This window comes from Orcinus orca, chromosome 17 (genome assembly GCF_937001465.1).
Source record: "Orcinus orca chromosome 17, mOrcOrc1.1, whole genome shotgun sequence".
NCBI lineage: Eukaryota > Metazoa > Chordata > Mammalia > Artiodactyla > Delphinidae > Orcinus > Orcinus orca.
Window position 1 is genome coordinate 85,755,898 of NC_064575.1, and position 26,878 is coordinate 85,782,775.

At 62.2% G+C, this 26,878-nt stretch overlaps 1 protein-coding gene across 9 annotated transcripts in view; it reads right to left on the reverse strand.

Moving 5' to 3' along the window:
* Positions 1-26,878, reverse strand: part of TSNARE1 (t-SNARE domain containing 1) — a 395,042-nt gene that overhangs the window by 314,495 nt on the left and 53,669 nt on the right. For 5 of the 9 annotated variants that reach the window (XR_007472769.1, XR_007472770.1, XM_049700691.1 and 2 more), the window contains 3 exons: positions 18,864-19,022; positions 7,591-7,663; positions 5,787-6,245 (listed from right to left, as the gene is read on the reverse strand). Coding sequence is in view for 7 of the 9 variants with exons in the window: in XM_049700691.1 (XP_049556648.1) it covers positions 5,787-6,245; positions 7,591-7,663; positions 18,864-19,022 (691 nt within the window). In the remaining 2 variants the exon portion in view is untranslated. Of the gene's footprint in view, positions 1-494; positions 581-2,836; positions 2,920-5,786; positions 6,246-7,590; positions 7,664-18,863; positions 19,023-26,878 lie in introns of all 9 variants that reach the window. The other 4 variants (XM_049700694.1, XM_049700693.1, XM_049700696.1 and 1 more) reach the window with 4 other exon arrangements.

The following is a 26,878-nucleotide window of genomic DNA, read 5'->3' on the forward strand; positions in this document are numbered from 1 at the left end:
TATCTACCCCCCCCTCCTGTCTGCCCATCTGTCTACCTACACATATGCACCCACTCATCCATCCCCTCATCTATCCGCCCATCTGTCTGCTCATCAAGCACCCATCCGTCCCTCCATCTGTCCACCTCCTTCCTTCCTTTCATCCTTCTTCCTTACAGCCATCCATCCATCCACTTGTTCATCTCTCAGCCATCCATCCTCAAAGCACCCGTCCATCATCCATCCACCATCCATCATCTGTCCATCAACTACCCATCCTTGATCCGTCTATCCATCCATCAACTACCCATCCTCGATCCGTCTATCCATCCACCCACACCTCCATCCATCCACCCACTTGTGTATACACCCTTCCAATCCTTCAGTCCCTCCATCCCTCCATCCATCTACCCATCCATCCGTCCACCAAGCGGACATCCCATAAACATGAGCAGCTGCATATAAAGGCAGAGCTACCCCAGGGTCGCAGGAAAAGCCAAGACCTGGACTCCTACAAACTGGGCTCCAGAATCAGCTCTTCCTCTTGACAGCCGTGTGACCTTGGGAAACCCTTCTGTCCTCTGGGTCTCAAATCCCTAGTCTGCAAATGAGAGGCCCAGCTGAAGGCTAACCTTCCAGGTGGCTGGGTGTGGAGGGTGAGTCAACCGCGGTCCCAGGGAAAAGCCCTGGGCCTGAGCCCCAGGTTGTGGTGTCCTGCCTTGCTGACACCTGCCGACACGCTGCGTGGCAGTGGGCAAGAGCATGAGGAATTACTGCGGGGGGGTGACTCCGGGCTGTCCCTCCTGGATCTGAGCCCCTCTCACCTCACCTATGGCACAGGGGGTCCTGCTTTGCGATGGAAAAGGGGCGACGACAGCACCACCGCAGAGGCCTGGGCGCACACGCTCCCCGGCGCCAGGGGGGTTCTGAGCCTGGTGTGTCCGCGGGCACAGTGGCCGCTCGTCCGCCTCCTGCTCTTCCTTTTCCTCCTCCTCCTCACTGTCACGTCCTCCTTCTGGGCTCCAGGCATCTGCGGTCCGGGCACTTGCTGACCCTTCCGAGCCCAGAGGTTCACGGGCGGAGCCACCCTGCCGGCGTGCTGCTTCCCTCCCGCGAGGAGGCTTCCTGGGGCTGAGGGCCCGTGGCAGGCACTGGCCCGCTCGGAGAGTTCCCGTTGGAGAGGCCGGGCCCTGGGCTTCCGACAAGTCCGCCTTGCTTGTCAATTGCAGTCTGCACCTTCTATTCTGGGAGGCCCTGGAAGGACCCAGCCAGGTGGAGAGGTCCGGGTGCAGGTCTGGCTGCCCTCGGCATGCTGAAAGGTTGGGGCCCGTGGCTGGGGCAGAGAGCCCCAAGTTGGCACCAGCAGACACGACCTCCAGCCCTGCCTCCGCCCCGTCCTGCAGATACATGCCGTCGCCCCCCCTTGGCGTGGTGTTCTCCAGCTGTCACGTGTGGCCTACACTTGTGGCCCTGACTTAGGCGTCTAGTGGCCACTGACAGAGAAAAGGGGAGGCCAGCAATGGGGCCAGCCTCCACCCCACGATGCACTCTCGTGGAGTCCAGCGGCCTCCCATCCCGCGTGTGCTCTGCCCACTGGGCTCCCTGAGGGACGGGAAGCCTGGGAAGGGAGCGCAGCTGCTAGGAGGGGCCGCTCTTTCCCACGCTTCGCCCCACCCACAGCCCTGCCTGGTCCAGACCGTCACCCTGTGCCCTCTCCTCCCCGCTAAAGCAACTGGAGTCCCTTGCCCAGCACAGCCCTGACTTCCCAAAGCCCCCAGGGAACAGGACGTCATCCATCATCTCTCCCCGGCCCCCTCCCTGCTCCCGCCGGCACGGCCCCCACGCAGCTGTCCGCACCCCGGCCTGGGGCGTCCCGAGCTCGCCCGGGCAGCCCCTTCCTTGGCCTCTGTCCCCTCTGCCAGGACAACTCCTGCTCAGCGCTACCCCAGGAAGCCCTCCCTGCCTCGGCTGGCCCAGGGCCCTCGCGTCACTGGACTGGACTGTCCACCCCGCCCTCCCCTAGGACGCACGCTCCAGGAGAGATGCGCTCTGTGGGCTCCACCCCTGCGAGTCGGGGCGCAGCACGGAGCGGAGGGCCAGCGAGTGACAGCGAGCAAGCGGAGGGCGGCTGCGGGCCCCCCCTCCCTGCTGGACCCAGGTCCAAGCCTGCCTGGCCCAGTCAGGGGCTCACGCGGTGGCTGCAGGTCAGCACGGCAGCCCGGCATTGGTCCCCAAGGCTACCCTAAGCCCATCTCAAGCAAATCAGGGTCAGATATTTGTCCTCACTCCCTCTGAGCCGGCCAACTCGTCCCAAGCAGAGAGGGCCCCACCAGCTCCAGCCGGGGGCCAGGCCAGGGGCAGACACGGCCACACCCGGCCCAGCGGCCGGAAGGCCAGGCGGCCCTGTCCGTGGCCCGCGCCCTCCAGGAAGGCAGCAGACACTGACAGACCCATCCTGCCCTTCTGAGAATAAGGGAGAAGCCGCAGAGCTTCCTGCAGGGGTAGCTGGGGTGCCGCACACCCTAGGAACAGGGAGACACAGCCACGTCGGCACCCACTGCAGCGAGACCCAACTGGTGGGCGCTGCTCCTGGCCGCCCCTCACCCCTGCCCTCTCACTTCACTGCTGAGCGGTGGGCAGAAGCCCCGGCCGCGCTCTCGGCGGCGTGGTTGGGGAGGGGGTGGTGCAGACTAGGGGGAGGCGGGACCTCCCACCCTGGGCACGCGGCCCACAACCCCTTCCTCTCCCCTCCCCCATAGCAGCCCGCCTGGGCACAGAGAAGACCCTGCGGGCCTGCCCCTCCCTGGCGCGGGCAGGGGCCGGAGGGGCGGCGGGCTGTCCCCTCACACTGACTTACTTGGTGCCGGCTGGCTCCAGCCAGGAGCTCACTGGCCGCCTCTGCGTGCGAGGACGCAGCCTCAAGGCCGGCTTCAATACTATCTGCAAATCAAGACAACAGAAGCAATTATAGAGTGGAGACCCTGAGCTCACCCAGGGCCGTGCGGACGGGGCGTGGACGGCATCTGCCCCCCGGTGACCACTCCAGGCACAAGCGGGGAGTCCAGCCTCCACAGAACAGAGGCTGCAGCGAGGGGGCACCGGCCGGCCCCCTGGCGTGGGCGCTGGCCGGCCTGAGCTGTCCGGACAGAGAGCCTAGGAGTGCCTGTCCCCTGGAGCCGCGGCAGCCCACTCGGGAAAGGGTGAGGCCCGGCTCTGCAGTGACTGCACGCTCACAGAGTCACCGTGAAGACGGCGAGACTGGGCCTGGGAACACCCTCCTCCGCACTCGGCCCTGGACGTCAGCAAGTGCACTGAGTGGCCGGGCCTGGGAACACCCTCCTCCGCACTCGGCCCTGGACGTCAGCAAGTGCACTGAGTGGCCGGTCCTGACAACACTGAGGGGCTGAGTGGGGACCAGGACTTCAGGCAGGGGCCGGCTGGGCGCGTCCACGCAGCCCCCAGAGGTGCCAGCCCCACAGCACACCTGAGCCGCCCTGACGAGGCCCGGGGCCGCCCTTGCACACCAGGAGACTCCCCTCAGCGACGCCCTTGGTCAAAAGGCAGCATCACAGGAAACAGGGGCCAGATCCATCCTTGCCCCGCTGTGGCTGCACAGCCCAGCTGGAGGGCACGCAGGGCAGGGGTGAGTTAGGACCGCGGTGCTTGACCCCAGCAGGAACCGGGTTTGCACCCAGCTGAGGACCAGGGCGATTCTCTATGCTGTTTTCCCTCCTCCCAAAGGGAAGGACCGCCCAGACGATCAGGGGGTGGCCACGGCCACGGGCACGGTCCTCAGCAGGGACCAGGCGCAAAGGTGCATCAAGTAGGGTCTTGCAGGAGAACAGGACAAGCCTCCAAATTCGTGCATTTTGGTGAGTACTCCAGAGGCAGAACGGCTAAACGCCCACATCTCCCTGGAGAGCTGCGCTCCCGGGCGCCACCCAGGCCCAGGCAGGGACCGTTCCCATAAACGCAGGTGCCGCCCAGGCACCAAGTGCCCTGGGCCCCGGGCTGAGCAGGGGGCGTCTTCCCTGCCTGTGGTGCCCTCCCTGAAGTCTGAGTCCAGCCCCTCCATGGGGAGCCCCCTCAGGAGCGCATGGGGCGCAGGCAGGGCCACAGGCCCCCGGGCTCACCCCAGTCCCCGCGGCAGGTGCTCGGCGGGGGCTGCCCTGGAGGCCTCTGCTCTGGGGGCCTCCGGGGCACCCAGACTCTGGGTCAGGCCCCCCGGGACCAAAGAGAAGCCCCTCAGCACCACTCCCCCAACACGGACAGAGCTACAGGCACGCCGGGGGCGGGTGGCCTGCACTCTGCCAGCCAGCCGTCCGCAGCCCTGCAGCCGGACCCTGCCCAAGCCCCAGGCCAGAACTGACCCAGAGGCAGGAGCCAGTGCAGCTGGGCCTCGAGCCACCCCAAACCAGGCGTGGCAGCCACTCCCCTGCTTGGTCTCAGCCCACCGGAGCGGAGGGTGGGTGTCCTGCCCCTACCCCTCTCTCTCACTCATTCAGCAAACCTCTCTGAGTCAGCACTGTGCCAGCCGAGCCCAAGAGGAGCTCGCTGTCAGCAAACCGTCCCGACGGAGGAGAGCCGGGAGCCACGGGGCCCGGGAGAGGGGCCGCCGGCCACCAGAGCAGGCAGGGGCGTCTGCGCCAGGCTGGGCCTCGTGACCGAGGAGCGTGCCGAGCGCCGCACCCGGGGGCCACCAGGAGAAACACAGCCACCAAGCTCCTGCCTCGATCCGGGGCTGGGAACTCGCGGGACGGGTCTCAACACCCAGGGCCACACCCGTGCCACCTGCTGCCAGCCCCCCTCGGCCCTTAGAGTGTGCCCACCCTGCAGCACCCCAAAACCAGGTCTGGCTCTGCCTGTGGGGGAGCAGCTGGCCTCCCGAACTAGGCCCCTCCCCACGGTCCAGCACGGCCGTGTCCTGGGTCTGCGTGCATCTCTGATCCGCCCAGCCCTGCTTGGTGCAGACCCCCACTAGAAGGTCTGCTGGGGCCTCTGCTGGGGGCGTCTGTGGCCCCTGCTCGTCCCCACGAGGCTGAATCCTGCCGCCCACTCTGCAGCCCTCAGGAGGGAGCTGGTCCTGCTTCTGCCATCGTCTCCAAAGTCCTTCCAGCAGCTCCCCAGGAAGGGGTGAGGCAAGGGTCCGGTGGAGCTCAGCTTGGAGCTGTGGGTGGAGCCATTACGTGCAGACAGAAGGCAGCCCGGCGAAGGGCGCCCCTGACGGACACTGAGAGGCGCCTCGAGGAGGAGGAGGAAAACGGGTGCGGGGAGGAGATGGTGAGGCGCCCCGGAGGGCCCGGCCCGCCCTCCGCACCAGGCTCAGAAACTTCTGCAAAGCTGGCCCCGGCGGTGGGCCCTGGGCTCCGAGGGGGTCGCCAGGCCCCGGGAGGCTGCGCGCCCCAGACACTGCCCTGGCCTGTTCTGGGGGCTGAGTGACCCAGGGAGAAGGGACCCCACTCTGAGAGCCCAAGAGGGCGTCAGGAGGTGAGCTCACCTGCCCTGCCTGCACCACGCCCAAGACAGGGCACAGCAGGGGCAGGGAGGTGAGCTGAGCCGGGCCAGTGATGGAGGAAACGGTGCCGGCCTCCCACGAGCACCCGAGGGATTCACTTTCCGAGGTCTCGGAGGCCCCGCGGAGGCCCTGTCATGTGGGGCGACCCCAGATGGACCTGGCTCTGAGCCTCAGCTCCTTCACGCCCAGGACTGGCCTGGAGCCTCGGTTTCCCCAGCAGACGCACAGGGGCCTCAGCTCTCCCCGCGGTTCTTGCTCGAAGCTCCGTGCAGGCTGTTGAGGGTCCACTTACTCGGCAGGGCCTCGGCGGGCTGGCCCTCGCCGGCGGGGCCGGGGGCCGCGAAGGTCTCAGCCACCATGCGCTCGACGGGCGTGAGGACGGGGCCGGGGGCCCGGGGGCGCTCGGCCAGCTTCCTGCGCACCACCCCTCGCAGGTCCCGCCACTTGTGCTTGACGTCGCCCAGGTCGCGGCGGCAGTAGCCCAGCGCGTTCACCGCCTGCAGGATGCGGCTCCACACGCGGTGCTTCCGGGCGGGTGGGCCCCGCAGAGCCCCGAACAGCAGCGGGTAGTGGCGCGTCACCCTCTGCACCAGCACCTCGGTCTCCTGCGGGCTGAAGTTGGGCTTCCGCGTCTTGGTGCGTGAGTGGGAGCCCGGCCGCAGGGGCGCACAGCCCGGCCCGGGCAGCAGGGCCACCACGGCCGGCTCGGGGCTGGAGCTGCGCCGGCACACGGCCTTGCCGCTGCTGGACCCTGGAAAGGCACCAGAGGCTCAGGGCGGGCGGAGGCCAACAGGCGCCTGGCGGCAGATGGGACGGGCCGTGGAGAGCAGAGCCCCCGACCCCGGCTCGTGGCCCCGGGTCTCCACTGCACCCCGTAGAGGGGACGGTGGCCCCAGACCGACAACCGTCATCGCAGGGACACCCATAACAGCACGCAGCACGCAGCGGGGGCCCGTCTGGGCCCAGGTGCCCATCCCCTCTGCCGGGCCCCAACCAGGGTCACAGCAGGTGAGTCCTCGCCACCTCCCCGCCCGGGACACGGCCCCTCCCGATCAGCGATGGGGCTCAGTGACCATCCGGGTGACACCTGGGTGTCCATCTGGAGCGTAAAAGCCTCCTGCACACCCAGACGAGACGGCAGCCAGAGCGAGGGGAGGGAGGACGTGGAGACAGACGGGGCCCTGGGGAGACGGGCGGCCCCGCCCAGAGCAGGGTCCCGCAGGAACCCAGGCTCTGCAGCTGAGCGAGGGGCCTGAGGCAGCGCGGCCCGACTCTCTCCAGTCGCCCTGTTCCTGGGGGTGCAGCACACCCCGAGGAGGGCAGCCGGGCCGCCCGCTGGGGAGCAGGGCATGCATGGGCCTCAGCACCTCGCCGGCGCCCAGGCCTGAGGCGGGAGGTTACTCAGAGCCAGGGGACCCCAGTGAGGCAACGACTCAGCAGGGGAACGGGGTGAGGGTGGGGGGCAGCCCTGGGCCGTGGCTGGGTGCTGACTGCTGGCCGAGTGGCTCGGGGTGCCCCGAGCCGCCTTGCTCTTCCAGGCCAGGGGCTGTGAGTACCCCCTCCCTGACCTCCCCGCTGCCCAGGGCAGCCGGGCACTCAGGGCAGCAGCAGGAAAGCCTTAAGGCCACAGCAGGTGGCAGGCCGGGCTGGGTGGGGCCGAGGCCCTCACGTTGGGGAGACTGGGAAACAGCAGGGACGTCAGCTCCCCCCTCACAGCCCTGTAACCCACCACGTACGTTTCCTGGGAAGCGGCTCCCGGCTGCACACCCCCAGCAGTCTCCGCGGGGGGATCCACTGCAGCCCATCCCCCGCCCAGGACAGCTTGTCCTCCCCCTGGGAAGTCCCTGGCTGGGGAGGAAGGCCCGGGGCAGGGGGGCGGGGGCAGGCAGGCCAGGGCTCTTCCAAGAGCAGAACGGGTGTGCCAGCCTCTTGCGTGAAACTCCTCAGGCCCGGCCTTCCCGAGGGGCTGGGGGCGACCTGAGGAGGTGGGGAGGGAATGCGGCAGACGCCCAGACCTCCAAACCTGCCCGGGCCTTGCCGTCTGCCCACGCCTGGGGGAACGGGCAGGTGGCTGGGTGGATGGCCTGGGTACCCACCGATGGCCTCTCCTTGCTCCGACATCATGGAGGCCAAGTCCTTGATGATCTGGTTCACATCCAACAGGTCACTCTGTGGAAACAACATGGCAGCCGTTAGGTCAAGGACACGGCCACCAAGAGTGCTAAGTGAGAGGCAAGGACCAGAACAAGCCCAGGGTCACCCCGAAGTCAGGGACATTGCTGGGATCTGAAACACTGTCTCCTGACCCCGAGGCCAAACCCCATGCTGAGGATCCCAGGGCTGCGCGCTCCCTTGCCGTGTACAGAGGACCCTGGAAGGCTGCAGTCTAGTCTAGTGCAGGGCTGTGGCCCCAGCACTGTCCTGCAGGCCTGACTAAAGGGGGAAAGAGGCTGAGAGCAGAGAGCACAGTCTGCACCTCCCACAGGCCTGTCAGTCCTGCAGGCACCTCACTCCTCATTCCCTCCCGGGGGGCTCCTTGACAGAGGGTCCACTTTTCCTTCTCTGTACACTCGGCACCTAGCGTGGGCCAGCACACGTGGGTGGGTGGTGGGTGGATGGATGGATGGACGATGGATGGACGGTGGTGGGTGGGTGGATGGACGGTAGCCCCACTGCTGTCTAAAGAATGAGTAACTTTGTGAAGCTAGTGAATGGGGTAAGAAGCAGAACTGAGCCCAGGAAACTCTGGGGTACCTCCCGCCCTGCATGCCATGCTGGCCTCTTGCATCTTCCGTGCCGCCCACCTCTATCCTAACTCCACTTTGCCCAGCAACAGCACCAGTGATGCCGGTGAGGGGTGTGGCCACACCACTCACAGACCACCTGCCTGGGGTTGTGCCAGGGGCACCTCACACATGGCACCTTCACACCTGGCAGCACCTGTGAAGGGAGGTCACAGCACCCACCTGACAATGGAGGTTGTGGGGCTCGGAAAGGTGTGTGACCTCCCGGGCCTCACAGAAAGGGGGAGGGCTGGGATGGGCACCGATGCCCGCTGACTTGAAGCCCTCTCCCTGCAGGAGACGGCTCCTCCACCGGCCAGCCAGGTGACCCTGCGCAAAGCCATTCACCTTGGAGCCAGGTTCCCCCACCTACCACTGGGCAAATCCAAACCTCCTCCTCCCTCAGTGCCCAGCGCGTGGCCAGGGTAGAGCCAGAGGGAAGGTTCCTTCACGCCCGTGAGACGGCGGGGAGGGTTCACAGCCCGCCCCTGCCCCTGCCACCCTGCAGCTCATGCGGAGCCTGGACTGACTTCCACGAGGGTCATTTCACCCCACGGCAAAATATTACAAGGAGACTCATCCCCTTTTTAGGAGTGCTCTGGGAGATGAAGCAATTAGCCTGATCTTAAACCAACACGTACTATCAACTGCAATTCCACCACGGGGCTCACACACGGCGGAGGCGGCGGCTCTGCTGGGACGGGGCCCACGGCCGGGAAGGTGGTGGTGAGCGTGGGGCCTCGAGTGGCCTTGGCCTGGGCCCATTTCCGGGATCCGCATCCCCACGGCCCTCCCTGGCTGAGGCCACTTGGGGGGAGGCCAAGCTTAGGCGCCACCCTAAGGTCCAGACCTCAAGGTCACACGTGACAGCCGCGGGCTCAGCCAGGCCTCAGGCAGACAGACACACCTCTTCACACTTCCAGGTTCCCGTCCCAAGGCCACCAGACCACCAGCCTTGACCTCGGCCCCTGAGCTTGCCCGGTGGGCCGTGGACAGAAGTCTCTCTCGCACAAGGCTGGCCTGGGGGCCCTGAGCCTGACCGTGGGTGCACTTGGACTCGGGGGCTCAGAGGAGCTTTTCTAGGGCACACAGCCTCCCATGCTGTGTGAGGGCACCGCTGGTACCCCCACTTCACAGACGGGGAAATCGTCACCAGAGGTTAAGGGACTTGCCCCGGGACACGCAGCTGGGGAATACCGGCACCCGCGTTCACGCCTGCCCGGGCCCCCTTCCCTGGGTCACCGCTGGAAGCGGGGCAGCCCCGGCAGTCGGGACACCTGATCAGCACCCAGGGGTGGCAGGTGCTCCCAGGGACGTCTGGTGCCACAGCCACTGGCACCGGCAGACTTAACGTGCACGCGCTGGACCCCTTCCCGTGGGCACAGGGATGGAGCCTCGCAAGGGAGAGGACAGGGAGGGGGTGGCTGAGCAGGGGCCTGGGAGCGAGCCCACCGCCCCTGGAGCACGAGCAGCCGTGCGTCGCCGCGGCCTGGCCTCGGCAGGACACACGGCTGCTGCAGCAGCACTGACCCCGAGAACCCAGGACAGCCCGGGTGGAACACGGGGTCCCCGGTCCGGCTCACGTTCTGGGCTTCAGGAGAGGCCCCCACAGAGATGCAGCAGCCAACGCAAGCCCCCAAACGCTGCAAACACGCAGGCGCAGGGGCTGCCGACCAGCTCTGCACACGGCCGTCTCCACCAGGGCCTTGTCTCCTCCCCACGCGACCTTTCTGTAGCGAGCAGCCCTCCAAACACGGTCGGGGCTGTGGCCAAGGACGCCGGCCCGGAGCGGCAATGACCCGGTCCGCTGGCGTGAGCTGAGACGCACCCAGAGCGCCAGGCACACAGGCCAGCAGCACCGAGGAGGCTGAGCCTCACACAGGCGACCCGCCCGGACTGCGCTCCAAGGGCACCCGCATCTCATCCTCCAGAAACTCATCATCACGGCTGCCTCCTGGGAGGTCTCCACTCGCTGGGGTCTGGGGAGTCGATGTAACCTTTGACACGGACACCCTCCTTCATTCCCAGCTTCCCTCTTTTTAAGACGCCTGAGACTCCGGCCGCTGACCGTCGCCACCGCTCGGCTGGCGTTGAGGAGCGCCTCCAGCCCCACGTCTTCTGCAGACTGTCCTGGGGCCCTGCTTCGCCCTCAGACCCATGACCCTCCGAGCTGTTCGGCGATGAATAAACCCCTCGCTTGGAAGAGACGCTCAGGCTGGGCTCCTGGCGACGCTCCGTGCTCCAGGGACGGCTTTCTGCAGAGACCCTTCCCCACGTGACGTAGACCTGACTCGCCCAGGACGAGGCTGGGCCCGGACCCCTAATTCCCTCTCTGCCTCACACAAGATGAACCGAACCACTCATCCCGCGACCCGCTGGGGCAGGAGGCGTGCTGGCCAAGTGTCAGCCCAGCTCCTTTCCATGGCCTGCGCCCCCCGCGGATGCCCCAGCCCAGCCCCTCCGGCTCGGCGCACTCCCTTGCAGACGAGAAGCCAGTCCCGACTCCCAGGTGTTTGCACGTCATACAGCACAGCGTCCTCCTCGCTCAAGAGCCCCCCACTCCCTGGAACAATCCTTCTGAATAAAGATCTTACCCACTCAAAAAAGAAGGAAGCCGCGTGGGGGGGATAAGAGGAGCGAAGGTGTCCAGGGCCACCCGCTCCAGCGGGTCTCCACCAGCTTGGTGGCCAAGGGAGCGAGGATGGGAGCAGGGGACACTGCCCCAGCACCAGGCTGACCCCCGACCTCGGGCCACCGTGAGGGGCTCAGCAGGGTGCGCCCCCCCCCCACCACGCAGAACCAGACGGACCACGGGAAAAGGGTGGCAGGCGAGCCTGGGGCCACAGACCCCTCCTGGACTCCCAGGCAGAAGCCTCCTATGTGACCTCAGAGAACGGACCAGACTGGCTCCGAGGGGCTGCTCAGAGCATGGGGACCCCAGGATCCCAGCTCCCAGCCAGATGAGCCTGTGGGCACACAGCCTCCAGCCCCCCTGCAAGGTCTGGGGCAGGGAGCCCCACGCGCACGTCCCTAGTAATGTGGAGCAGGTGTGACCCTGGCTGCCCGGGGTCTGCGGTCCCCACCCCAGCCCCAGGCCTCTGGCCGGTGGAGGAGTTTGTGGGCTAGCACCTCCTCCTCGTCCAGGATCACTCACGGGTGCTGGGACGTGCTAGCTGGGGGTAGACCTGATGACGGGCCAGGAGAGGGAGGGGCCCAGGGGAGGGGGCAGCACACAGAGCGGCAGTATCTGGGCACAGGCGACCGGCACGGATGGCTGTCCCTCCGGTCACCGTGCTGGGCACCTGAGCAGGCCTGGGCTCCCGATGGAGGATGCCAAGGGCAAATGAGGGGGCTGTGCCAGAGATCTGGGCCCCACCAGGAGCTGGGGTAGGAGCCGAGCTCCAGGCAGAAGTCCAGGACTCAGTCCCCGGGGTGTGACCTCAAGGCCTGGCTGGTCACAGGGGCCATGCTGGGAGCCCAGAAGCCCCCCAGGGCTGCCCTAGGATGGAGCCCCCGGGGCAGCCCCAGCCACGACGCACGAGGGCGGCACTGGGAGCCATGTGCCCAGGCGTGGGCACCAGAGAGCGGGAGAGACTATAAAGCACCTTAACTTAGTAAATGTTTAAAGCAGGCAATTATTTTCCTGATGGCTTCTAAAACTAGAACTCATTAAAAGCTCTCACGGAATCTTCTCTCTTTTTACTGGCGCTGAGGAATAACAACCTTGCATAGGACATAATAAAACCTCGTGTGTGTGTGTGTGTGTGTGTGTGTGTGTGTGTGTGTGTCCTCCACCTTTAAGAGCAAAAGGAAAGAAAATGCCGCTGCACTTTTCTCTATCACGCAATCTCTTCTCGTAATTAGGATCTTGGCAACCATCCACCTACAGAGACGCGGTCCCAGTTCACGGAATAGCCAAACTTTATTTATCGATTTATTCCCATGTTTATAGCTAGATATTGGCCAGATCAACAACCCCCCACCCTCTGGCCGCACAATGCCAGCTACGGGCAGGGTGGCTGAGGCCCCACACGCTCTGCTCAGCCTGGAGGCCCTTCCTGGCCCCTCTCTACCCTAGCCTGCTCCCTCCTCGGCCTGCCAGGTAGCCATGGCAACAGAGCAGCTGGTGAGCACAGAGCTCTGCACCTGGGTCAGGTGACACAGCAGCTCAGGAGGGGAACAGGTAGCGCCAGGCCTCACAGGTGAGATCAGGTGAGCTGGGCTTGGCACAAGGAGCCGGTGAAGACATGGCAGCACAGGCCGCGGGCAGAGCTGGCTGGGAGGCAACAGGTGAGTCGGCCAGACCCATGCCTGGCAAGCCCGTTCCATGCTGGCAGTGGCTGGGGGCACGTGCCCGTCTCATTCGAACTCCTCCCGACCCCCTGGGGAGACCAGGCACCGCCCTGCCCTCCAGACAGGAGGAGCCCACCTCAACCAGAGTTCAGAGACCGGCCATGGGCAGGCGGAGCTGGGCCTCGTGGGCTGGCTCCTGGGCTCCGCCAACCCCTCGTGGGGCGATCTCAGTGCCCTGCTGCAACCTCCTCATCTGGGGAAGGTGTCAGAGCATCACGGTCGGGATAGCCCCGCTCTCGAGTCAGGCGGCTGGGCACCAGTCCCGGCTCTGCCACACACAAGCCGTGCGGCCTGTGGCCCGGCCAGGTGATGACTCCGCCAAGGCTCCACCTCATCTCTGGTCAAGCTGGAGCGCCGCGCTGCTCACGTTCACAGGGCTTTTGTGTGGGCTGACGAGAAGCTGCGTGTAAATAAAGGCAGCAGAGCCCTTTATTAAAACACAAATCTTCTGCGGAGTCCCAACACGTACAACTTTTCACCCATTCACCTGCCATCCACTCAACCCTGTCCATCTACCCACCCATCCCCCACCCATGCCCCTACCATCCATCTACCCACCCACCCCTCCATCCCCCATCCCCTTGATTGTTCCAGAGAGAGTCACTGAGTGCCCAGACAGTGTCGTGCACCCTCTGGGGCGCCAGGACTAAAACAGACGAAAATCCCTGCCTCCATGGGGCTTACGTTCTCCTGGAAGAAGAGAAATAATAACGAGGTAAGTAATTAAGTGGTATGTTAGACAATGCAGAGGACAACTGAAATTTTAGACAGGCAACATCTAAGTCAAAACCTGAAAATAAAAGGAAACAAGTTGCTGGAGTGTCTGGAGGAACAAGGGTCCAGGCTCGGGACAGGGGTGGGGCTGGAGGGACGCACTGGCCCGGTCCTGGCGCTGCGACCTCGGCCGCACTCAGGGAGGAGGGACAGGGCAGCCCACTTCGGGGGCAACGAGGAGCCCAGGTCTGGGAGGTGGGACCAAACTGCCCCCAGGCTGGAGAGGGCCGCCCCACCGAGAACCTGGGAGGACGTGGGCCCAGAGCTGGCCAGGGGGCAGCAGGAGCACGGGGGTGTGGAGGCACCCCTGGCAGAGGCGAGGGGCAGCCGTGCAGGGACAAAGCAGGGGTCACCCGTTAGCACTTGGGCAGCAGGGAGGGCCCTGAGGGTCCATGAAGACCACCGGCCGCAGCTATAGGGACAGCAGGCAAGCCACTGGCCAGAGGGAGACTGGGGCTCTGAGGGCGGCCTTGTCTCCAGAAGAGGAAGCTCTGGAGGCCTTGCCTCCGCCCTCTGGGAGGATGGGCTCCCGGGAAAGGGGCCCCGGCGGAGGGCTGGGCACTTGAGGGAGTGTGGTGGGGACCTGCAGGCACCCCTCCTGCCCCTCGGGAGAGGCCTCGCCCTGTCTCCCAGCCCCCAGCTCAGGCTGCAGCCCCAGGGGTCACCACAGTGGCACCCAGGGATGCCCCACATTCCAGTCCGCCAAGCACCCCGCAGCCCATTATCTGAGAGTCCCCCATTTCTGATCACCCCACAGGACTAAGAAACAGGCTCAGAGAGGGGACCTGAGGCTGGAAGGGATGCGAGGCGGGGCCCGCTGGGAGAGCCGGCTCTCCCCAGGCTGGCCACAGCCTTGCTGTGTGTCTGAAGGGACCCCAGCCCTTCTTTCGGGACCCCACATGCTCAGTTACAGAAGGCACAGGGTGGAGGGTTCACGGCCACTGAGAATGGGCAGTGGGCACCCAGCCCTGCAGGCCAGACTCCAGAGGAGGGAGGGCCGAGGCCCTGGAGGACGCAGGGCTCTGGCACAGCTGCAGGTGGAGATACAGGCCGTCGAGGGGCAGAGGACAGGCCTGGGGACAGAGCTGCCGCTGGCCGACAGTGGGGAGGGGCAGCAGCTCCTGGACACTACTTCACCGGGAGCCCAGACACCTCCTGACACCCACCGATCCCGCCGCTGCCTGCCCACTCCCAGCCTCACGCCGCTGCCTGAACCCACGTACAGCTCACACTCCATAACGAGATGGACGTTCCCTCTCCTCTCTGCTCCAAACAGGGCCACTGGCCAGGAGGCTGCGAGCCGCCACCTCTGCCCCAGCAGCACCCCTCCCCGACCCTCGGGGTCCTGGGAGGTTTGGGGCCCCTGAGGCCTGACCCACCTGGAACCAGTGTCAGGGAGGTGCCCTCAGCTGGGAAGCCAGAGACCAGCCGCCTCCAAAGCAGGGCGGGGGGAAGGAGCCCGAGAGGGGAGCCAAGGGCTGGCAGGGGGTGCATGGTGCCGCAGGTGCCCTCTCGTCGGAGGGACCCGCCCCGCAGACCAGGCTCCTGTATGCTCGGAGCTCCCCTCGGCCTGGCACGGCCCTCCTGATGCGCCCCGCCTGGGTGCGGCCAGGGCTCAGACCACCTGGGTCCCAGCCGTGTGGCGTGCCTGTGGGGAAGCGGGTACCGACCGACATCCTGGCCCCACGGGATCACGTGCCAGGGACACGTGTGCCCTGGGCTGGCGCGGCTCCCCTTCGTGACCAGCCACTCTGCCCTCTGGAGCCACGAGGTGCCCCCCTATCCAGAGGGGTCTCCTGCACTCTGGGAGCCCGCAGGCCAAGCACAGCCGTCCTTCGGGCAGGGAGCCAGCTACTGGAACCCCAGGCACACAGCTCTCCATCGCCAGGGCCGCCTCTAGAGCTCCAGGCAGAGGGCAGAGCAGGGGAGGGGCGGCAGCCAGCAGTACCCGGATCTGGGAAGGGGCTTCCGGGCGGCAGGAGCCACAGGAGCAGCAGGTGAGGCGCATTCTGGGCATCACAGGAGCCCAGGGGTGGGGGGAGGGTGTCTGCGGGGTAACAGGGAAGAGAGCAGTGGGGGCCATCTCATCGTGCCCACAAATGGGGAGCCCCCAAAGGGTCTTAAAGGACATTCTGTGCTGCCAGAGGACGGGCTGCCCGAGGAGGTTGGGTGGAGGTCTTTACGGCGCCCCCAGGGCAGGATGCCCTCACTCAATACCTAACTGAGCAGGTCCAGGGGCCACTGAGCCAGGGAAGGGCCCAGAACCACTGCGGGAGGCCCTGGCAGCCCTCAGTCTCCTGCCCACTCACCACCTGATCCCTGGCCAGCAAGCCAAGGTGCCGGTCGCCCCTGACAGCCCTCCATGGGCCATCTGAAATGGCAGGGCCCCGAGAAGGAGGCTCCTCCCTGACCCACCCATTTCACAGATGAAATGACCGAGGCGAGAGGCAGGCCCAAGGTCACCCAGCCAGTTAGTGGAGACTGGGGTCTAAAGCCAGGAAAAGGCACCCCAGGCTGGCATTTTATTTTGTCCCATGAGGTGACTCGGGGAGGGGGAGGAGAGCAGGGACAGAGACACTGAGTGGACCCATCAGCTCTACACCCTCAGCGCCAGGCTGCTCGGCGCCCAGCAGCCACCCCGGCAATGCCCATCGTGGACCAGAAAGCACAAAGAGAAGATTACGAAGGAATCGGATGTGATTAACCTGTTGTCGTGACTTTAATTCCACCTTTTGGGCCTCAGTTTCCCCATCTGTCCACACCCCCTACCCCCCACCTAACAGGTAAGTCCTTCAAGGCAGAACAGGGCCTCAAAGGGGCTCCCTGGGACCACAAGTCTCACTCCAGTAACACTGTGAACGCATAAACCCATGCAAGTCCAAAAGCCCCCCTGGAATGTGGGGGGCAGTAGGGGGGGTACGGTAAGGAGTTTCCACACGGAACCAGTCTGCAGCCTGCCAAGGTGAGAAATGCCACGTGTGTCTTCCTGAGGCTGTTCCCACAGTCCCCTTCCCAGAGCACCGGCCCACTCACCACAGCCCAGCCCCCGACAGGCCACGCAGATCTGGACAAACAAGCCCCAAGAAACCTAAGCAGCGGGGTTCTGGCCGTCTCTGCTGCTGAGACTGAGTCTCGGCACCTTCCCAACAAGTCCTGTTAGAGATGTGCTGTCACCAGGACAGATGCAAACCTGGGGGAGGGCTTTTTAAACGCTAATGACAATTTTCGTTTGTCTTTCCCACCTCCAAAGACCCTGAAGTGGGGGAGGGAGGGAGGGTTGCAGGGAGGTGTGGTGCCCAAGACCAGTGATGCTGACTCCCCGTCCCACGCCATCACCCTCTGGCCAGCACCTGCTTCGTACCCACACCACCCACGCTGCAGATGAGGAAACAAGCTAGTCAGTGAGGCTGGCCTCAGGCCCCGCCCACGGCCCCCCAGGAAGCTCCAGCCTGGCTCTGAGGGCCACAGACAAGACATTGAATTCAGGCTGGCCCTGCATCAACCGAGGTCCTGGTCGGCCCAGAGCCCCACTCCTCTCCCACCAGCCTGTGCCCCTCCATCTTGGCTAAATGACAGCAGTGGCCTCCACATGGGGCCCCCTCACCCCCGGTAAAGCCCACCCCCTGCCTGTACTCACCACTCGCACGAGGAGGGGCTGGCGGTACCTGGGCCCTCTGCTCCCCTGAACCCCGGCGGGGGGCCTCTGCGTGAGCACAGAGCTGTGCATCTGGCCCCTACCTCAACCTGGCGGCCACGAGAGGCTGTCCAAAGCACTGGCTGAGCCCCTGAGCAAACCCCACGACCTCCTGGGGCTTTGCCCTCAGAGCGGAGGGCCCACCTGCTCAGGAGCTCCCAGCACTTCCTGGGGGGCAGCCCTCACCCCACTCACATCCTCAGGCCCTGGGCCCTGCTGGGGAGCCTGCACCTCTGCTCCCTATGTGCCGGACCAAGGCCAAGTCTGTCCGTCCTAAGCAGCCGCTTCATTCCACCTCACACAGGCAGTGCAGACCCCCGGGTGTGCCCGAGGGGCTGTCGGGGGCTCCCCCTAAGAGGGCTTCAGCTCTCGAGCTGCAGGAAGAAGCGGGTCCCTCTCTGCTCAGGCCTGCCGGCACCCGGAGCTGTCAGGGCGATGGCTCCTAATTTGTTCTCAGCTTCCCTGGGAAAGCAGGTCTCACTGTGCCAACGGCAGGATAAAAACATCTCTGTGTGTCCGGTCCTTTCTGGACCGTCTCGGCAAGAGGAAGAGGGCTGCCTTCCGAGACACGGCCCCCGTGTGGCCGCCTTCCTCTCTGGGCAGCGAGGTCCGGTGGGGGGAGGCGGGCCTCCGACGGGGGCTGAAGAATTAAGCACCCCCCACCAGGCCAAAGTGTGGGCGGGGGGCCGAACCCCGCCTCTCGGGGCGCCCACCTCCTTCAAGAGTGTAGGACCTGCTCATTGCAGGCACGGTAACAGAGCCTGGGCCAGTGGCTCAGTTTACCAACTTGCCCAAGTCTCTTTTTCTAAAAGAATCTGCTTTTAGGGAAATTTTGTTCCAGAAACCCAGCTCCTGAGAGCTTCGGGGCAGGCAGGCCCCCCAACTCCGCCGCCGGCAGGCAAAACCGAGGCCCAGAGGGAGGAGGGGACACACACTCAGAGGCTCAGGGCCCACCACCAAGAGAACCAGGCGGCCCAACAGCTACATTCTACATGCACTTCCCACGTCAGGAGGCCCCCTCGCACACTCACTGGCACACCTGCCCCTGCACCTGCACATCCACCCACATACTGGCACACCCACTCAGGCACCTGCTCCCACAGGTCCATCTCAGGGAACTGCACACCTCTGGCAGTTGTCACAGGTCATCCATGGCCAGCAAAACATCTGGCAGCACGTATTACACACGTGCAAACTTGAGAAGAACAAAGAACTAGCAGCCCCCCACACCCCATGGTCGGACACTGACACCACCACCGCCACCTGCTGGCAGCCGCCCCAAATTACAGGTTCAGTTCTCTCGGCAGTTCACTCAACCACTCAAAAACTATCAACTGGAACTAAGTGCTCTGGGCGCTGAATGGCCTCATCAGAGCGAAATGGCTTCCTGGAAACCTAAGCGTGCAGTGAAGGAAGCAGCCACGGAGACTGGCACGTGCCACCACGTGGCCAGAGGGCTGAGTCCACTAGGAAAACGCGGCGGGCAGGGCGATGAGACACAGGGTGAGACTCTGTTGGGTTCCCTGGACTCCCTCTCTCCACCGGGCGGCCCAGGTGGCCAAGCTCAGGCAATGCCCTGGGAGCCCAGGTCCAGCTCCTCTGGGCTTGGGCAGGGGGCGGGCCTCAGTCTGCTGGTCACAGAGCAGTGGCACCACCAAAGGGCCGGCCCAGTCTCCACTGCTGGAGTGCCGAGAGCCGCCACGGCAGCCGGGGACACCCATGGGCACACACACACGCATGCACGCGTGCGCACGCCAGCCCGCACCTCGATCTGCAGGATGGCCTCCTCACGCAGCCGGATGGCCTCCAGGTCCTCCTCGGTGATCTCCGGAAGCAGCGCCTGCCCCTGGGCCTGCCACACGCCGTCGCCCCCGTTAAAGATCTTCTCGTCCTCGGACAGCTCGGCAAATGGGGCCTGGGGACTCTGCCGAGACACAGACCAAGGTTACCCGCACGCACAGCCCGCTGCCACCAGGCCGAGCTCTCGGCAGGCACCCAGGAGCCCCCAGCCTGCAGCCCTGAAGGGGCGGGGGGGGCGGGCTCCACCCTGTCACTCGAGGGACGTCCCCACAGGGTCCCGGGTGCTGGGGCTGCCGTAGATGGTGGGCAGACACTGGGCCCTGTGGCCGTCCCAGGCCTGGCTGCGGGGAGCACTCGGCAGGACCCCACAGCCCCCCAGAGCCAGGGCCACACAGAAGACCCTGCAGAGCACAGCCGCCACGTTCCCAGCTCTTGAGGGGTCACAAGCCTCTTCATGAGCCCCCAGGAAATGTCCCTACAAGCACACAAACCCCAGCTATTCGTCGGGGGGCTGTGGCCCCCCTGGGAAGCCCATCCCAGAGCTGGTTACAGACCAAGTGCAGCTGCCGGGCAGGGGCCGTGGAAACCGAAGCATGGACGTCACCCAGTAGGGCACAGACCCGCCCCAGCTGGGACCAGATCACGGGGAAGGAAAGCCTGAGGGGGGTTTTCAAGTTGTCTTATCCTTTACTGATTCCTTGAATTCACCAAATTTTCGAATGCAATAAACTAGCAGCTTCTCCCTTTAATGAATTCTATCTGTCCCCTGAGGGAACAACCTGGGTACAAGTGAGCTGACATCCACCCCTGAGGTGCCAGTCCCGAGTGGGGAGTGGGGTGCCAGTGGGGGGCCGCGCCTACCCAATCCCCGCAGAGATGAGACAGCAGGAGCCAGGGATACCCCTCCTCCCAGAGCCATGGCTTCACACGAAGAATGCTTCCAATTTACCTGCAGATGTTCAGCAGCAAAGCCTACTGACCAGCACCCCATGGCACCCCCCCAGGAAGACAGATAACGGCACACGCACTCCCCCCAGCCCCGCTCCCCCAGGCCTGCCGTGATGACCAGAGCAAGAGGAGAAGGCACAGAGGACGGGCAGAGCCCCGGGAGGGCAGCCTGCCCACCAGTGCCCCTCACCTCCCACATGTGTCGAAGCTCCTTGGAGCAGCTGTCTCTGACGCTCCCAACATCCTTGCACGGAGCAGCCAGGAGCCCACTTTACAGATGAGGCCGCAGAGGCCGAGAGGCCAAGGAACCCAGAAGAGCCGGGAAGTGGAGCAGGGCTCCGGGCTCCCACCTGGCACAGGGAGCTCCAGGGCGAGAACCACAGACCAGGAGAGAGGACAGTGCCGGCACAATGCTGACCACACGCCCTCCTCCCGGCCCGGGGACACACTGCCCTGGAGGCAGAGGTCAGTGCTGGGCGCACAGACAGACGGGGGGACAGCTGCCGCTCTTCTTGAGTCCCTCCTACAGGTGTCTGGGCAGCGGGGACGGGGCTGAAACACAGGACTGCCGTCGCCCACGGAACGGCCCTCTGTCACATCCCCAGGACACTTGGCGTCGGTCACCTTGGAAGGAGGCTGCAGACGCTGCCACTTGCCTATTTTCTGTTTCCCCTTTGTTACAGGCCCCTGATGTCTGCCTGCAATGAAGACCACCTTCCCATGCCCTGTGCAGCTCAGGGTCACATGGCAGAGTCCTGGCCACACTGACGCCAGAGAAGTGACTCTGGGTGTGTGTGGGGGCGGGGGGCGGGTAGTCCAGGGGTCCACTCGGCTCCACAGGATGGTCTCTGTGCCTGTCCTCCCAGCAGACCCTGCTCCCTGCGGGCCCTGCCACACCGCCTACAGGAGGCCCCGCGGGTCAGCAGGAAGAGAACACAGTCTAGTGTCCACATTCTTTCCTGCACTTTGGGGCCCACGATGGCCACCGCAGGCCTGGCCTGCGGTGCAGTGGAGCGGATGGACACTGCCCACACATACTCATCTGGGCACCAAAAGCAGCAAATGGCACAAACAAGAACCTTGGGGCACTTGGACAAACGCCAGTACAGGCGGGCGCAAGGCACTGGAAAGCCACGTGTGACTGCGCCTAGGAAAGGGGACACACCGGATGCCACCCTTTCCATTGCTCAAGGCCCCACAGGGTGGGCACGCTCCCCTCGGTCACAGGGGGATGCGTCCGCACACACCCCGTCCTCCTCCCAAGGCTGGCACTCTCCCTACAGACCACACCGATACACGCAGCACCTCGTCCCCACCGTCAGCAGAGGCCTTTGAATAAATAAATACGCGGATACGTGAACACAGAATAAAAGATCCACAAATTCTGCTGACGGGCGCTCCTTGTCCAAGGCGGCAGTCACCACCTCCCTCCCCGGTGTGGGCGGGAGGAAGTGAGCAGTGCCAGGCGGGCAGCAGCGGGGTGCGGGCTGGCCCCGCGCCAGGCCGCGCGCCTCCACCGCCCCCCTTCTGCGCTTCCCAGGCCCCGCCTAGGCTGCAAAGCCAAGTCAGGTTCCGGCCCAGCACTGGCACCGTCGGGCCAGCGGCACACTCTCAGGGCCCCAGCGTTCTCTTCCACAGAACGGGAAGAGTGACCCGCGCCCAAGGCCTGTGGCCTGTGTTCACCACACAGCAGCTGTGCTGTCTGCACCCCCCCGTCCCGTCCCTTCCCCGTGCTGCCCAGCACACCCCTCACTCCCAGCAGGAGCCGCGGCATCTGGTCCCCCTCGCTGATCCCATGCCCTCAGTCCAAGGCGGGGAGGGACCGAGAAAGCTCAGCTCTGCCGCTTACTAGCTGTGTGATACTGCCGAGTTCCTTACCTTCTCCAACCTCAGCCTTCGCTTCCCTAAGACGGGGCTGATACCGCCTACGTCCCAGAGTCACATAAAGAAGTGACTGGGATGCAGGAGAGGCACTGACCAGCGAGCACACGTGAAAACGAGATGCCAATGGAAAGCCCAGGTCAGGTGCCACGCAGGGCCGGCCGTCCCCGGGCAAGTGAGTTACAGGGCACAGGACACGCGTGCCTGCGGGGGACCCCAACGGTGCACCCCTCCCAGCAGCGGCTGCTCCAGAACAGGACACCCAGCCCTGAGCTGCACTGACGCCTGCCCCCCACCCACCTGACTCCATTGGCCTGGGGCACCGCCTGGACAGGGGCTCCTAAAGGCCTCCCTGGCAAACCTAACAGCCCCCGTGGGAAGAGCCCTGGCCCGCGCACCCAGGGGCACGCCCACTGCAGCTCTGCTGTAAAGCACAACGTGACCAGCAGGGGGTGGGCAGGAGCACGGGGGCGCAGCCTGCAGTGAGCACCGCGGACCAGCTGAAAGTGAGTCAGACACTACGGTGCAAAGTGACACTACGGGTGTCGCGTGAAGCATCCTGGAGTCTGGGTTTCCGTGGAAGCTCCAGAAAGCCGAAGCAAAGGGTGCCGGCCTCCCTGCAGGCGTGGGTACGGCGCCTGGCCTCCACAGGTATCGGCCGCCTTCCCCAAGCCGCTCAGGACAAGGGAGCAGGGAGGGAGAGAGGGCTGATCCCGCCGCGGCCCCCCTCCTGAAAGGATCAGAAAGCACCCTTTATTCTCCTCACAAAGCCTCAATGTGGGTCTCGAGCTCTGAAGCCAGGATTAGGATGTGCTGGCAGGGTGGGCGCTGGGGCCGCAGCGCAAGGGATAGCCGTGTGATGGCTTTCCAGCTTGCGGGGCAGCCAACAAAGGCGGCTTTCTCTTTGCTCCAAGGCCCAGGGCTTGGGTTCCGTTCCGACACGTCCATTAGAAGCCCATAGTCCAACGAGACTGCTGGGGGGCGGGCCCAGCGGTTTCCCGTGAGAAGAGAGGGAGCCCAATGGGGGTTCAGGGAGGCCAGGAGGGCGCGTGGCAGGGGCTCAGCGTGGCCCCCCACCCAGGGCCAGTGAGCAGCACCCAGGGCTCTCAGGGGCTCTGGGAAACTGTCTCGCCAATTCCAGCCCAGGGCTCTGCATGGGAAGCCCGTGACCTCGGCGGGAGGGCAAGCGTCAGAATGACAGAACGAGAGCTGGTCGCACACTTGGGAAACACAGCTTCTGCGTAGTAGCCCGAGGCTGGTCATCCACTTCTCCAAACAGCAGAAGGCTGTGTGTGTGTGAGCTGACGGAAGGCTGGAGGCTCAGTAAAGCCCAGGACACAGAACAGGCGTGACTGTCGCGATCCTTCCCTGGCACCATATTAAATAAAGGCGCTGGGGCCCAGGGGCAGGGCCAACCCGCCCTGCGCCTGGCGGGGACCACAACTAGGGTACTTCCCAGCAGACGTGGAGGTGAGGTGGTCTTTATTGCTGCTGCTGGGAGCACGGGGCTCTGGTGAACCCACACCGAGCTGGCGACGGCAATGCAGACTTCGGAGTGTTCCCAGCGCTGGACAGGCACAGCCCTGCCTTGGGACAGAGGCCAGCCCAGAAGCACCTGGCGGCTGCCCACCGCCTAGGCCTGGGTAGGAGACTGACCCAGGGCCCAGCTGAGGCTGCGGCCAACAACAGCCAAGAAGGCCGACTCCAGAGAAGCCAACCTGCCCCTGCTCACAGCCACACCCAGCACTCAGCTCAGAGGAGAGCCAGCAGGCAGCGGCCTCCCCTGCTCCTGCCAGGACCAGGACCACCGGTCCGCAGATGACGGCCCCAAAGTCCGGATCATCAATGCGGCCACATCCCCGGGCTGAATCCTGCAGTATATCCTCTCATCAACTACAGCTTGCAAAATTCCTGGAAATAATCTAATCTTTCATAACTTCTCAGAAGCACTGTTGACCACTGTCTTCCTCTTTAAGAAAAACTCTACTGAAATAGGACATCAGTAGTTGAATGCACAAATCACAAGTGTAGATCGGTGTGTGAACTGTAACAAAAGGAAGACTTCCGGGTCAAGATACGGACATTCCAGCCTCCTACTCATCATGCTGTCCCCTACCAAGGGTAGGGGCTTCTAACTCTGCCCGTTGGTTTGGTCCGGTTTTGACCTCTATCCTCTTTGGGCTCAGCGTGTGTCCGAGGTGTCACCGGGGCCTTGCTGGCCACAGCACAACCCTTCTGCTGCCACAGTCTCCCATTTACGGACTCAGCACAAATGCTGTCCATCCCACCGCAGGCTGGCTCTCTCCCAGGTGTCTGCTGCTGTATGTCACGTGTGCTCAGCGTTCTTCTATGTGACTTTTCACTGGGTATACATTTGAGGTGGAGCTGCAAGGCCACAGACAGGACGTTTCACTCCCCAGGTGTGTTCAGCTACCAGAGCGGGGGCACCACTCACACTCCCGTCTATTGCACAGGGTCTCCGGCTGCCCCACACCCTGCCGGCACTCGGCGCGCTCCTGCATTTTCATTCGTTCTTTTTAGTCGTGTTGGTGGGTGTGAGGTGTGCAGAGATGCAGCATCGTGGGTTAACTCTGCCTGCTTCTAATGACACGTGCTGAGCACACACCCATGTGCTGACCAGCCATGCTGACGTCCCTTTTGAACGTGCATGCCCAAGGTGTTTGCCCTTTTACGTTTTTGAATTGAGTTGTTTGTCTTTTTCCTACTGATTTGTAAGAGATCTTTACATATTATGAAGTCCTTTCAGATACGTGATGTGCAAATGCCTTCTCTCACTGTGTGGGTCACCTCTTCGCTCTCTGAGGGTTGTACAGACCGTAACAAAGTCAAGTTTATCACTTTTTCTTTATAGTAAGTACATCTTCATCTGTGTGCGAGGAAGACAGCCTCCTATGGTAGCCTCTAGAAGCTTCACTGCCTTACACTCACGTTCAGATGTGTGATCCAGGGAAGTGTTCTGAGCCTGGGTGAACCGGGGTGAAGGAGCTGTTGTGCCAGCAGTGCTCCAGCCCCCTCCCAGCCACACAGCGATGGCCCTGGGCCCGCAGCACTTCCTGGCTGAGAGGGTACTCACAGCCTGAGCTGGCTTGTCGCCTCGTGTGGACATCCTGCCCTGCACACCGCTCCTCAGTCACTCTGACACCAAGATGAAGTGGGCGGGGTGTTCGGACCTGTACTTGCCGTGTGCTCAACAGGACCTTTCCCAGCTCAACCGTCAGCCAATCAGCATCAAGTCCTGTGCAAATCCTGTGCCTCCCACAAACCAGGTAATCACGTATGTGTGAGTCTGCATCTATATGCGACTCTGATCCCACTGGTCTGTTTGCTTAGCCTTCAACAAATACCACACTGTTCCAATTTCTATTGCTTTATATTGTGTTCTGATACCTGGGAATGTAAACCCTCAGTTCTGTTCTTCAAAATTGTCTTCATTATTCGGGGGTCTTTGTATTTCCATATAGATTTTATGATCAGTTTGACAATTTACACACGTGTCATATACAAACACATATTCAAAACCTGCTAGGATTTTTATTTGGATTGTATTGAACCTACAGAACCACTTGGTGAGAACTGACATCTTTATACATCAAAGTTTCCAATCTACAAATATGGTGTGCCCCCCATTATTTCATCTTCTGTAATTTCTCTCGGTAATGTTTTATAGTTTTCTATATAGAAGCTTCAACACCTGGTCGTGGATGTCTTTCTGGTTTTGATGCTATTATAAATGTTATCACTTTTTAAGTGATTGTCTTTTGCTGGCACACACAATGTTTTCTAACATGGTAACAGAAATCCTGTTACATTCATTTACGAACTCTCAAGTTTCATCAGATTCATTCACATTTTCTAGTTACACAATCATGTTGTCTGTGATGGCGTTTTAAACCTTCCCAATTTTAAACCTTTTATTTCTTTTTCATCTCTTATCGCACTGGATATGCCCTCAGTGCAATGGAGAATAGAAGCAATAATACTGGACACCATGTCTCCTCCTCACTCTCAGGAGAAAAGATTTTAATATCTCACCAGTGAGTGTGCTGCTGTTAGACTTTTGAAGGTACCCTTTATCAGATTAAAGGCATTCCTATCTACTCCTAGTTTGCGGAAAGTTTTGAGTCCCCCTAAGTGGGTACTGAATTTTACCAAATGCTCTTCCGTGTCTATGGAGATGATCAAATAGATTTTCTTTCTTACTGAATTAACATGGTAAATTACTCTGATTATTTCTTAATGTAAACCAACCTTGCATCCCTAGAATAAATCCTACTTTATAATGATGTATTACCTTTATATATATCGCTAGACTTAGCTTACTAACATTTTGGTTAGGATTTTTGCTTCTATGCTCATGAGACAGCACGTTATTTTCCATTTACTAGCCTCATAAAGCAAGGTGGGATGTATACCCTCTTTTTATATTCTATATAAGAGTTTGTGTAAACTGGTATTATTTATTCCTCAAATATTTGGGAGAATTCATCAGTAAAGCCATCTAGTCTGAAGTTTTATTGCTAGGATGCTTGTTAATTATGGATTTCATTTCTTTAATAAATACTGGACTTTCCAGATTTTTTACACATCCTGGGAGGTTACACCTTTCTTTAAAAACTTGTACTTCATGTAAGTTGTCAAATTTATGGGTATGAAGTTGCTAACAGTATCTTATTACTTTTTTTTTTAGTTTTTAGAAGCTATAATGATATAGCCATTTTCATTACTGATGCTAGTAATTTGTATTTTCTCTCTGTATCTTGATTAACCTTGTAGGATTTAACAATTTTATTAATCGTTCTAAAGAACCAATCTTTGGCTTTGTTGAATTTGTCTATTGTACATCTATTTTATTTTTCACTGGTTTCTGCTTTTTCCTACATATTTTCTTTGGATTTAATTTTTTGTTGTTTTTCTAGCCATTTGAGATTGAGAATTAGATCACTAATTTTCACACGTGCTTCTTTTCTAATATATGTGTTTAAAGTTATAAACTTCCCTCTAAGCACTGCTTTAGTTGCAACCCATAAGCTTTGATTTGTTGCATTTTCATTTTTGTTCAGTTCAAGATTATTTCTAATTTCTACTAGGGTTTCTTCTTTGATCCATGGGTTATTTCAAATTATATTATTT